The sequence below is a fragment of the Acyrthosiphon pisum genome, chromosome A2 (assembly GCF_005508785.2).
Source record: "Acyrthosiphon pisum isolate AL4f chromosome A2, pea_aphid_22Mar2018_4r6ur, whole genome shotgun sequence".
NCBI classification, from domain to species: domain Eukaryota; kingdom Metazoa; phylum Arthropoda; class Insecta; order Hemiptera; family Aphididae; genus Acyrthosiphon; species Acyrthosiphon pisum.
The window spans coordinates 30412996-30424725 of record NC_042495.1 but is presented as its reverse complement, the minus strand read 5'-3'; the positions used below and the strand labels follow the sequence as shown (position 1 = coordinate 30424725).

General features: G+C 27.1%; 1 protein-coding gene across 2 annotated transcripts in view; it reads right to left on the bottom strand.

Moving 5' to 3' along the window:
- Positions 1-1328: 1328 nt before the first annotated feature.
- LOC100162019 (myrosinase 1) overlaps positions 1329-11730 on the bottom strand; it is a 16326-nt gene continuing 5924 nt past the window's right edge. The window contains exons 1-13 of one of the 2 annotated variants that reach the window (XM_001946262.4): positions 9705-9783; positions 9494-9544; positions 7133-7225; positions 4498-4769; positions 4269-4403; positions 3975-4097; positions 3699-3888; positions 3366-3463; positions 3153-3294; positions 2133-2275; positions 1905-2039; positions 1601-1704; positions 1329-1488 (exon numbers count right to left, since the gene is read on the bottom strand). In XM_001946262.4, the coding sequence (XP_001946297.2) occupies positions 1368-1488; positions 1601-1704; positions 1905-2039; positions 2133-2275; positions 3153-3294; positions 3366-3463; positions 3699-3888; positions 3975-4097; positions 4269-4403; positions 4498-4769; positions 7133-7225; positions 9494-9509 (1572 nt within the window). In that variant the 5' untranslated portion in view covers positions 9510-9544; positions 9705-9783 and the 3' untranslated portion in view covers positions 1329-1367. Of the gene's footprint in view, positions 1489-1600; positions 1705-1904; positions 2040-2132; positions 2276-3152; positions 3295-3365; positions 3464-3698; positions 3889-3974; positions 4098-4268; positions 4404-4497; positions 4770-7132; positions 7226-9493; positions 9545-9704; positions 9784-11730 lie in introns of those variants that run through there. The other variant, XM_016804347.2, reaches the window with a different exon arrangement.

Genomic DNA, 11730 nt, shown 5'->3' with positions numbered 1-11730 from the left:
TTTTAATATTTTCGTTATCACGTGATGCAAACCGCGCAAAGTTATTCCGATTGTCACGGTATTATCACATATGGGCAACTTAAGCAATTTACCAAAGTTTCATTGTCAATCTTATTATCTTCCCTAGTTTTCGACTCGCGGCGGTATTCATTTATATTTAATAAAGCGCCTTGGACGACAAGACAAAACTTCAAATGAAACATGCTCCACAATATATACATAAAAACCTGAGCGTTACCCTAATTAATAGTAATAGTTACGTTATACTCACATGTATGTATGCATGCAAGAGTATTAAACTTATGCGAATTTCGATGAAACAGATTGCAAGTTCTTCGCACGAAAAACAAAATTTCCCAAAAATGGTTCAAATTCGTACACAGCGGAGAAAAATGTACTGCCACTAACTGACGATAGAAACTCATCTTACGAATAATATTGAATTAGCTCCAATTTTACAAAGCCACTTCACTAAGTTAAAATTATGCGACTGTCGATATAGCAATGGAATAATAATAATAATAATAAATAAGAACGTTCAAGCTTTTATTTAATTTCATTAAAAATATATTTAAAAATAAACATTTTTAACTTATGCTATTATTTCTATTTGAAGAACATTTATAATATTAATTGAAATAAAAAAGAGGGAAACAAAATAAATTGTATTATTGGTAATAAATTTGAAACAAAACAACGGAAAATTTAAAAACGTATCAATCAAAAATCTATAAATGGAGTTCAAAAAATATTTTTTAGTTTCCAAATATTTATTTGGGTTTGGCTGTAAAGAAAAAAAATTAAAAAATATAATCCTTATCGTTTAAAAATCGTGCGATTAATACAATTAAATTTTAATTAGTGGCCCTCTGTGAGCCGTCACGATCATCCGCAATAAATCCCGACCTTGTCAAATATAAACTTATAATTTTTATTTCTGAAATTGTCTAATATAATAAATTATATAAAGATTAATAAGAGGGGGAAAGGTAAGAGCCAGCACGTGCCGCCCCCTAAATCGTGATATATGACTCATATACCAAGATCAAATATCGCGAACTTATCTTACTAACACCAGTGCTAGAATGCCTAGCATTCAAAATCGAAAAAGCCCTTTTTGGGGCCATTTTCGTCAGCAATTAAAGCCCCAGCACCGGACACGATGAGAAGAAGAAGATTAAAAATAGAAAACATATTTCTCAATAGGAAATCTGCTTCAAAAATCAAAGAGAATAAAATACATTTTTAATTATTTAAATTCTTTATTAGGTTACAATTATTACAGTATTACTTTTTAATTTTGTAATTAGTGAAAATATATGTAAAAATGTAACTATTTAATTTTAATATTATATTTTTATTTAATTTTAGTTTTTTATTAGTAATTTCTTTGTGCTGAACAACTGCTGAAAAAAGTCGAAACTATTTTTCTTTGAACGTGGTCTTGATTCATCATTAAAGTCAACCGCGTAAATTCCAAACTTCTTCCTATAACACAACATTGTAAATGTATGTATTTTGCATAGTAAGTCTGTATATCTATTTAAGCCTCAATTTCTAAAGTATACACAAACATTATTTAGTTAAACTAATTAATTACCAATAACCAAAAGCGAATTCGAGAGTATCTAAAAACGACCAAACACAGTATCCAAAAACATTTATGTTTTCATCTAGTGCTTCAAGTAATTTATTTAAAATACCCTGAAAAAATTTCATATCAGTTTATAAATTACAATTTAGACATTGGATAAACTAAAATATTTTTATAATATGTTTATTTTATGTTCATAAACGCAAATCAAAAAAAAAAAAATTAATATCATTAGTTCTACCTATCATCGGATATTATAAGAATATAATTTTATATTACCTAAATGTACTATAGTAGGTATACAACTTACAGTATGATAAGCAATTTTTTTTTCACTTTCATCAATGCCATCTTCTTCGGGAAATCCGTTTTCTCCGATGAATATTTTTGGATTATTCATCGTCTCATTTATCCATTTTAAGCAATTTAAAAATCCTTCATAAACCTTGAATTATATTAAATGAATGTTTCAGCGATTAATATTATTGATTAATTACGTATTCGAATAGACACTATCGAACAAATGTAATTATTTTACTTCAGTTTCTGTGGTAGTATTTAATTCCATGAAATATCCTCGATCTCTTCTTTTAAGATTGAGTTCATTTGCAAGTTCTTCATCAGTCATCGGTCGCACTTTTACACTATTATAATAGTTGAATACAATAAAATCGTATGACCCTATAACAACAGTTTGGACATTTTAGTGTAATGTTCAAAACTATTTAATAAGATTAAAATCTTTGGCAAAATTGAAAATTTTTTCTCCCTAACAATTAGAGTACTACTAAAGAAATTATTTGTATTCTAGTGACTGGAATCTAATGTCACCGAAAATATCAACGGTTTAACGTTATTAGTACCTGTAGCATTAACAGACTTATTTCTGAAATTGTTCGATTTGTATACTATTGTTATTATTATTATTATTCTTATTATTATTATTATTATTATTATTGGTTTCTTAACGAAAGGTGACAATTTAACATGAGTATACATATATATACAGGAGGAAGGATTGATCAAAATAATACATAATAATATGATTATAAAGTAAGATCAATGAATAAACAAAGAAACACATTAAATTTATTACGAAATAGTAAATAATATTATGTACATACTATAAATTAGTAGAGACGAGCAAAAATATAAATTAATATGATACAAGTTATGGTTATGCCCTTATGAAATCTTGTGTGCGTGTTTAAATAAAAAAAAAAATTAACTCTTTCAGTGGCATATGATTTGGTTCAGTATAAGAGTGGGTTGTTAACATTCAGGTGCTCCAGTTCGTTTATTAGTATATCGAGATTGAATTTTGGCTTTTGGACTCAAAGGCTTTTTTAAAATCAGTATAGGTAGTAATTAAATCTATTTGAAGACCTGTTTCAAAATTATCAGCAATGGATATTGTTAAAATATACATGACGGAATCCATGTTACTCGTCGATTAGCATATGATTCAAGGACCTTAGAATATTTACATTAGCTTTATATTGTAACATGTAAGTGTATTTATGTTAAGTAAAAAATAATTTTGACGTATCGTATATACCTTTAATTAATTCTTGTTCTTTCTTTGTAAATTGTTCGACACGATCGATCCGTATTTTTTCTCGTTTGTTGGACCTATCAATTGTCTCTAAAAATGCATCTGGGTATTGTCCCGTAGTTAACACATGTGTTATCAAACCAAACTAAAAAATAGATTTGTTTAATCGTAAGAATATTAAAATGTCTGATAAATAATATTTTAATTTATAATTACTGTTGATATTCGTGCGCATTCAGCAGCCTTTTGATGTTCCGGATTATTTGGATCTTTTGGGTAGAACCAAACTCCATCTATGCTCAAACTTATTTGTCCTAATAGAAATTTTGTAGAAATTATCATAATAATTATTGTAGTTATTTGTTGAAACGAAATTGTGTGATCATGCATTATGAGTGAGTACGTTTTTAATATTTTTTCATAATTTTTGAAAAAAAAATTTACACAATTTATATGATTTAGTAGGTAGTAACCTATTACTTTTTAAATAGAATAGTTATAAACAAAAAAAAATACCATTGATATAATAATATTATGATCATGGCTTACCTTGTTGTTTTTCTCTGAACTCTTCGTTGTATAATTTATAAGCACTTGCATTCACAAGAATAATATTGCGTAACACTTGATAATCTGAATATCCACTAAATAATGGTTCTTGGAAACCAGGAGCAAAATGCTCAGAACCATATCCTTCAGCCGCCAAATGTATGTCTGAAGTCGTTGTCCAATATTTTACCTTAAAGGTTATAATTTATTGGTTAGTCAAACTTATATAATACAATTTAATTTCTACCAATATAAGATTATAACCCGTGTACTTACTCTATCACCAAAATTCTCAAAGCAAATTCTTGCATAATTTGTATAAAATACATAGCTAGCCGAGTTTGTTAGTCCTCCAAGTTTGTTGAAATCCACTATCATGTCATAGTGGTACAACGTCACCTAAATCAAGATTTTAAATTGTAATACCCTGCACAACATATTGTTTAGTTAATTTGGGTACAATATGTTAGAAACATTATTATGTTTTCTTTTTTTTAACCTTTTCTTTAATAATTATCATTATTTATTATAATCTTATTATATTACGAGACTATAGGATTGTTCAAATACCATTGGCGTGATTCCATTTTCGATTAATTTGTCAATTAGATTATTATAATATGCTATTCCAACTTTTCCTAGTAAATGGTCATGAGCCATTGGGATGATTCTAGTTGGACTTATGGAAAACCGGTAAACTTGAACCTGAAATCATATGTTAATAAGTACCTAAACACTAGTTTATTATTAGCAGTTATTATTGAAAATGAAAACTATTAAATTGTTGTCGGAAACTGACACCCAATTCCTTAAGAAGTTTGACATCTGTGTCCGTTTTGTGGTACGTATCCGCAGCTACATCACCGTTGAAATTAAAATGTGTACCATCGTTAATTGCAGTTGATGGAAATTCGTACACTCCCATTCCTTTATATAGGTCAGCTAATCTAGGTTTGACACCTTTTTCTATGTATTTTTCGATTACGGACGGTGGTAAGTCTAAGAAGTATCTGAACGACTTGTTTGCTTCATTTGAATGCAAATAATGGTCCCAGATCGATTCCGCCTTATCTAAGATTAAAAATAATTCAGTGAACTTTTATAAATAATATTTATACGATTTAAAATATAGAACATTTGACTTCCACTGCACATAATAGAAATGCCAAAATTGATGGAAGAAGTATATATAAAATATTATTTAAAGTGCATAATGTAGTTACTAATCGTTTCATTTTTTTTTTACAATTGAAAATTTCAATTTAAAAAGTTCTATATTATTATTATACTAAGACAAGTATGAACTATGATGATTAAGAAATTTAAAATATTTTTTATCAATTACCACTTTTAAAATATTATAAATAAGCTTAAAACTATAATATTATATAGAATCTCAAGTGATTTAAATATTTAATTATTTTATCATATAGCTTACATAATTGATGTATTATTTGCTTAAACAACATTTATTTAACTAAGTACATTTTAGTCTACTGCGCTATATTAATACTTTATATAGAGTGTCTCGCTGTGTTTGTTCTTGTACGTACCTATTACTCACCCATGTATTACATATAGGTACTCTCTTCTACCGACTTCCTTCGCTTAAGTTCCACTACATAAGTGTGCAACTTACGTACATTGACGTTTTAATATTTAATAGAAATTAATAATTCAACTTTAAAAATATTTTCGTCATAATTAGCTGCGTAAATTGGGTGTAACTATTTGATTTTTGAGAAACACCAAATCAAACATTTTAATTTTTTTTTCAATTAAGGTTGGTAAACCCATAAATACTTGAAATCATAATAACTGTACCTTATACCATTGGTTATATGCAACTACAAAATCAATGTTTATACTGAAATAGTTTACCGACATTTTAGATGGATACTATAGTATATGAAAATAAAAAAAAAGTTATTGATGAAACCAACATGGTAAAAAGATTCACAACTACGCAGAAATGTAGTTTTATACAAAATTTAACTCGTTAAGTTCAGTTATTTTTAAATAATCAAGTTAAATTAAGTTAAAAGTTACTCGTATTTTTTTCGTTAAGTCATTAAGTTGAAAGTTAACTTTGAAAAAAAAATAACTTAATTTAGTGTAAAGATAAAATTTGGTGATTTGCAAAAATAAAAAATTGGACACATTATATCGTAAATTAGATAGATTTTCTTTACGCTCAAGAAAATTACTGGGGAAATTTAAAATGGTACATCAAAGTAAAAACCCATTCAAAAATTTGCATTATTCTACGGATGAAAATCAACTTAATAATTTAGATATTATTGAAATAAAATTAACTTGAAGTTGACACATAAATCTTGAAAAAAGTAACGAGTTAATTAACTTAACGTTTTAACTTAATTTTAACTTTAAACTCGTTGATGCCCGGCCTTGGATTTATGTTATTAATATATTTTACTTTTTCATTTACTCCCTATACATTTATTTTTAATACTATAATATATTATTATACTATTTTCTATTGTAGTATGAATATTGAGTACTAATTTATAAGGGTTTATGTGGTCGAAATTGATATAATTTCAAACCGTATGACGTATTTATGGACGTTTGTTATTTTAATAAATACGATATAAAAAGGATTCTTTAATAATAAGTAGGTACCTAGGTATTATTTAAATACGGTATATTATGTTGTTCACTTGATACTATTGTAAATTAACTGAATGAATAACGTTTTAAATTTGTATAAATATTTAAGTAATATTGAGTTTCAATTAATTATAGTTATTAATATACATATATTATTATTTTACTTTATTAACTATGTAACACAAACAATTTGTAACGTTTAAACAGAAAATTATCAATGGAGTGCTTTGAAGAATCATAGTCCATTGTAACTTTTTTTTTTTTACAAATCACTGCATATTTCATTGTTGAACAGGTACTTGAGATTGGGACATTCAAATATTTTTATATTTTGGTTTTATTTACCATTGACTAACAAAATGTATAGAAAATAGCTGGTTAGATACTGATTTAAGATACGCAATCTAATCCATCAAATAGACAAGGGAAACAAGAAAAAATTATCGTATTTCATTTAAATACACATATTTTAAGTATTAAACCTGAACATTTTCACAAGGTACTAAAAATAATAATACAAAGATACAAACTAAAAACCTAATTTTAAAAATTATAATTGTCTATAATATATAATATAATATATTGTACACCATTATCTTGAATTTTTTTATTTAAACAATTTAACGGTCTTTTAAAATATACAATTTATGATTTTATTTTTACGAATAAAAAATTTTATGAGTAAGTACCAATTAATATATTTGATATTAATTTTAGGAAATTAACTGTAGTATTCAAATTACCTATACTGTTGTAGTACAACATTTTAGGAAACAAATAAATCAATCATAAACAAAACTTACCTTCATCCCAAGCTCCTTCTACTTGAAAAGCCGCAGTCGCTGTCCCAAGTAGGAAATTGTCAGGAAATTGTTTAGTTGATACGAAACTGCCAACTGAAATGTTTTTTAAACATACGTGTCACAGGTTTTAATTTTAGAATTAGTTTGAAAAAATATCATACGTGTCATTTTTATATCTGCTATTGTAGTAGAAGAGAATAATAATTAGTTAAACTATTCTTTGGATTTGTTTTAAATTATGAAAATTTAATTAATGGAAATTAGTAAGTACCTACATTTGAATGAGCTAATATTTAAAAATTTTCCGATTATATATAGTAAAAAATACTACATTATATATAAATATATATATTTTATGGAAGGCTGGGCAAGTAATAACAATAAAGTTAAAAGTTAAAAGTTAATTTACAGGGTGTTACCACTGGGTATCTTCCCTAATCTTATTATTCACATCACTCTTACTTCACCTATCAAACCTACTTATTATACTAAGAAATGTATAGATTGTAGATTACTTCAAATAAATAAAAAAAAAAAAAAAAAAAAAAAAAACATACATGTTATAGGTTTTATTTTTAGAATTAGTTTGAAAAAATATCTCACGCTTCTTTTTATATCTGCCATTTTAGTAGAAGAGTTTAACGATAAGTTAAACTGTTCTTTGGATTTGTTTTGAATTATGAGAATTTAATTAATGAAAATCAGTAGGTACACTTGAATAGATGAATGTAAAAAAATATTCTGTTTATATATATGATCAAAAATACTACATTATAATATGTATTATATAAATATATATTATGTACATTCATAATTGCGTATAAAGGAAAAATTACATTTTTTTGAACATTTTTGAGGCACTCATTAAAAAAGGTTTTGATAATTATTTACATGTTCTTTGATCCTTTAATTTAGATAAAATTAGTAGGTACCAATACTAATAATTAGTTTATTATGTATTAGTATAACATTTTTTTAATACCTACTTTAAATCGATATCAGTCTTACTAATTAGGAATTTCAATCAAACATTAGAATATAATCATATTAGTTATTTAATTTTGAGTATATTAAAAACTACTAAGATATTATGTAAACAAGAATAATATAATTATGATTCATTAAATTAATTTATTATTTGCAAAACAGTAGTGAATTTTATTCAAATATCAATATTACCATCAGGGGCGGATTTACCCATAGGCCACCAAGGCACGTGCCTAGGGCGCAAAATTTATTGGGGCGCAATTTTTTAGTTAATTTTTACTTTTTAGGTTTTCATAATTTCATAATTTATTATATTTACCTAAATTTATATTTGATATTAATTTTTTTTTGTATACAACTTGCATGAAAGTGGAGAATGGCTCTCGTAGTCCCGTAGCAGTAACGTTTTAATTCATAAGCTATAATACCTAACCTTGCACTAGACGAGGCAGTTGCCGGCGTTGCCTATGTTAATGCATGGGAGGTGGAATATGGGTGTGTGTGGCGTAAATACATACAATATTGTGAATGGCGCATGCGCAAAACGCCAGCCAAGGCAGTCAAATATACGGCCTCGGACCGCCGGGTACATTGTCATAGCCGCTCTACTAGTTAGGTCGGGGACCGCTCGCACAGTTCTTAGCAAGTAAATAAAATTATTTGTTATTAACTGGATTGACACGCCTCACCCTGCACTCGGCATTCTTAGAATACTGGAATTAATTCTGGAAATCAGATGTCTTGATAAAGTAATTAATAATAAATAATAATAAACATTGTTATGCGTTTATCGTTATTTATAACTAAAACTTTGTACAAGTTTTGCGTTTATATTTATTTAAAATGGTGTTAATACCTATTAAATTTAAAAATAATAACTAATTCAGGCAGGCCCGGATACGGAATATAATATAAGCAATTCTTTGTTTACATACAATAAATGTTTCTACGAAACCAACAGACCTTTTAAATAAATATATTTAAAATATTTCGTTTTGCGTTATTTTTCGGTCAAATATATTCTATAAATTACGTTTTGTGTTATTTTTCTTTTAATGATACTCTGTAAATTACATTTTGTCTTATGTTTTCTTTAATTATATAAAATATATTTTGTTAATCTTTATGTTTTGTTTTGCAGTATTTAATTATTTTTGATTATCACTTTCCGTTATAATTACGTTTACAAATTGCAATCGTTTTTTGTCAAATATAACGTTATAATAATCATAACATTATTATAACGGTTGCAAGCCCTGATCCTCATCCAATTTGTGTGGTAAATGTGTGCTAAAATTAACTATGAGTACTACTAAGGATTTAAATTTCCCAAATCAAGGAACGATAAAAATTATGGGCATTATAGGCACTTACCTTTTTCACAAGCCATCTTTTTAGATTGTAGAAAGACTTAACTTTGGTAAACTAAAACACAATAACGATTGAAAAATATTGAGAATAATGTTATATTTTACTTAATTAGTATATTTACAATAATAATTTTCGGGTAATATGAACATACTATGAGATCGGAAAAAGTCATATTTTACGTTAATATTATAATGTGCCAAAATAATATAATTACCAGTTTGAAAACGGAATGGTCCACTCCCACGACTTGGAACTATGAAGTGGTCAAAAGGTTTACAATCACCTTTTATATGTGAATGAAATTATTATTATTATTAATTATATTATAACAGATAAGCTTATGATAGCGGCTTTTTTTTCTGTAAATGAAATCAGCTAATAATATTTTATTAATTTATGACCATATTTAAGATTATAATGTCCAAATAAAATCGTTTATTTATCATGTTATTTTTGTAAATCTCTACTGCAAAGACAGCAATTGAGGTGTATAATTGATGTGCCCATGCAAAATAGTTATTTAAAATACTGTTTGCATAATATTATAAAAGTATAACATAAAAAGTTTCAAGTTAGGTTAATAAATTCGTCGAGACTCTTTTCACTGCGAGAAATATGAAAGATAAAAATTATTTTATACTCATACAAACAAAATATACTTTCTATCAGTATACATTATGCAAAAGTATGTTTGTTTTAAGTATTTACATATTATACGTTTTAATATTTTTAAATTAACACATATTTGAGCATTATACTATAGACATGTCACGAAACATGTTATTCAAATCCCTACAATTTATGGTTTTCGAATTACTACAAGCTAACTGAAATCGTTGGATGAAATATCGTTATCCATTTTAAAATGTTAAAGTATATATTTATACATTTATTTTAATTTGATCAGTAAATGCATTTTGTTTTACTCAGTAAAGAGTTTTACTCAGTTTTACTCAGTTTAAATTATATTATACCTACTATAATATAAGCAACTTATTGACGTGTGATCCAGTCTTAACAGTCAACAAATCAAATGTTGGCAATTTAATATCATTAAAATATAAAATGCAATATAAATATAAATTATAGTAAAGTGTCAATTAAAATTCAAGTTTATAAGCTAGTATAGCTGCTGATTTATTAAACATGTATTACATATTTTTAATTTTATATTGTTTATCATCTGCAATATAGGTATAATGAATAAATATTATTAAATCTTATCTGTGTAAATTTGAATGTTAAATTGTTTTATTTTTAAAAAAATATACTATTTACTTTAAATCGGAACTGCAGATAAAGAGATAAAGACACCGCCGTGTCTCAATTTTATTTACAACTGACCATTTAACATTATTTAATTGGATTAAAATAAAAATACAAACACGGGTCGACGTAACGTTATCACAGGTAATTAATTAATAAAGGCTATTGATGTAGTCAACTTGCCTACAAACGCGGATAAAAATGAATAGCTTAAACCATAATATTACGCGCTTCGGCACGAAATTCCTACCGAACTGGACTGTTTGATATACGAACGTTGCCTCCAGCCTCTACGTCCCAAAAAAGATTTTCAGAAAATTGTTTTCATTAATATTTAGTATAGAATTTGTATGAATTTGTACGACCATCCGGGAATTTTTCGGAAAATCCCTCCCAATCGAAAAAACGGTTTTTCCACATCATGCGTTTCCCCAGCCTTCCCAAAAGCTAAAAATAACTTTTTCCAATATATTAATTCGTGAATATTTAGTACGGAATTTGTATGCATTCGTACGATCAACTGCGAATTTTCCGGAATATAAATAAAAAAAATATTAAAATGTAAAAATGTTAAAAATCTAAAAATATTAATGAAAAAAATGTTCAAAAAATCTTTTTTTTTTGTGGTGGGGAGGGCTGGGGAAATGTTGGTATGCTGCAGGTTCAACCCGCACTACCGAAGACAGTGCTAACGCCATACAAGTTCCATGGAACAAGTGTGGTCGCGCCTGCACATAGACTTCTTAGAGCCATACAATAATAAACTCTTTTTGTAATAGTAGACACGACCTCAAAACGACTAGAAGTAAGTGTTTGAGGTAAGCGCGGGTATAGCGACAGTGGCCATATTTTCTAAAATGCAAGAACTTTTCGCACGGTTCGGGGGGGGGGGGGGGGTTGCCCAAGACCATTACTTCCGATGGAGCGAAGTATTTTACAGGAACGGAATTTAGTACATTTACGCCAACGTAGGC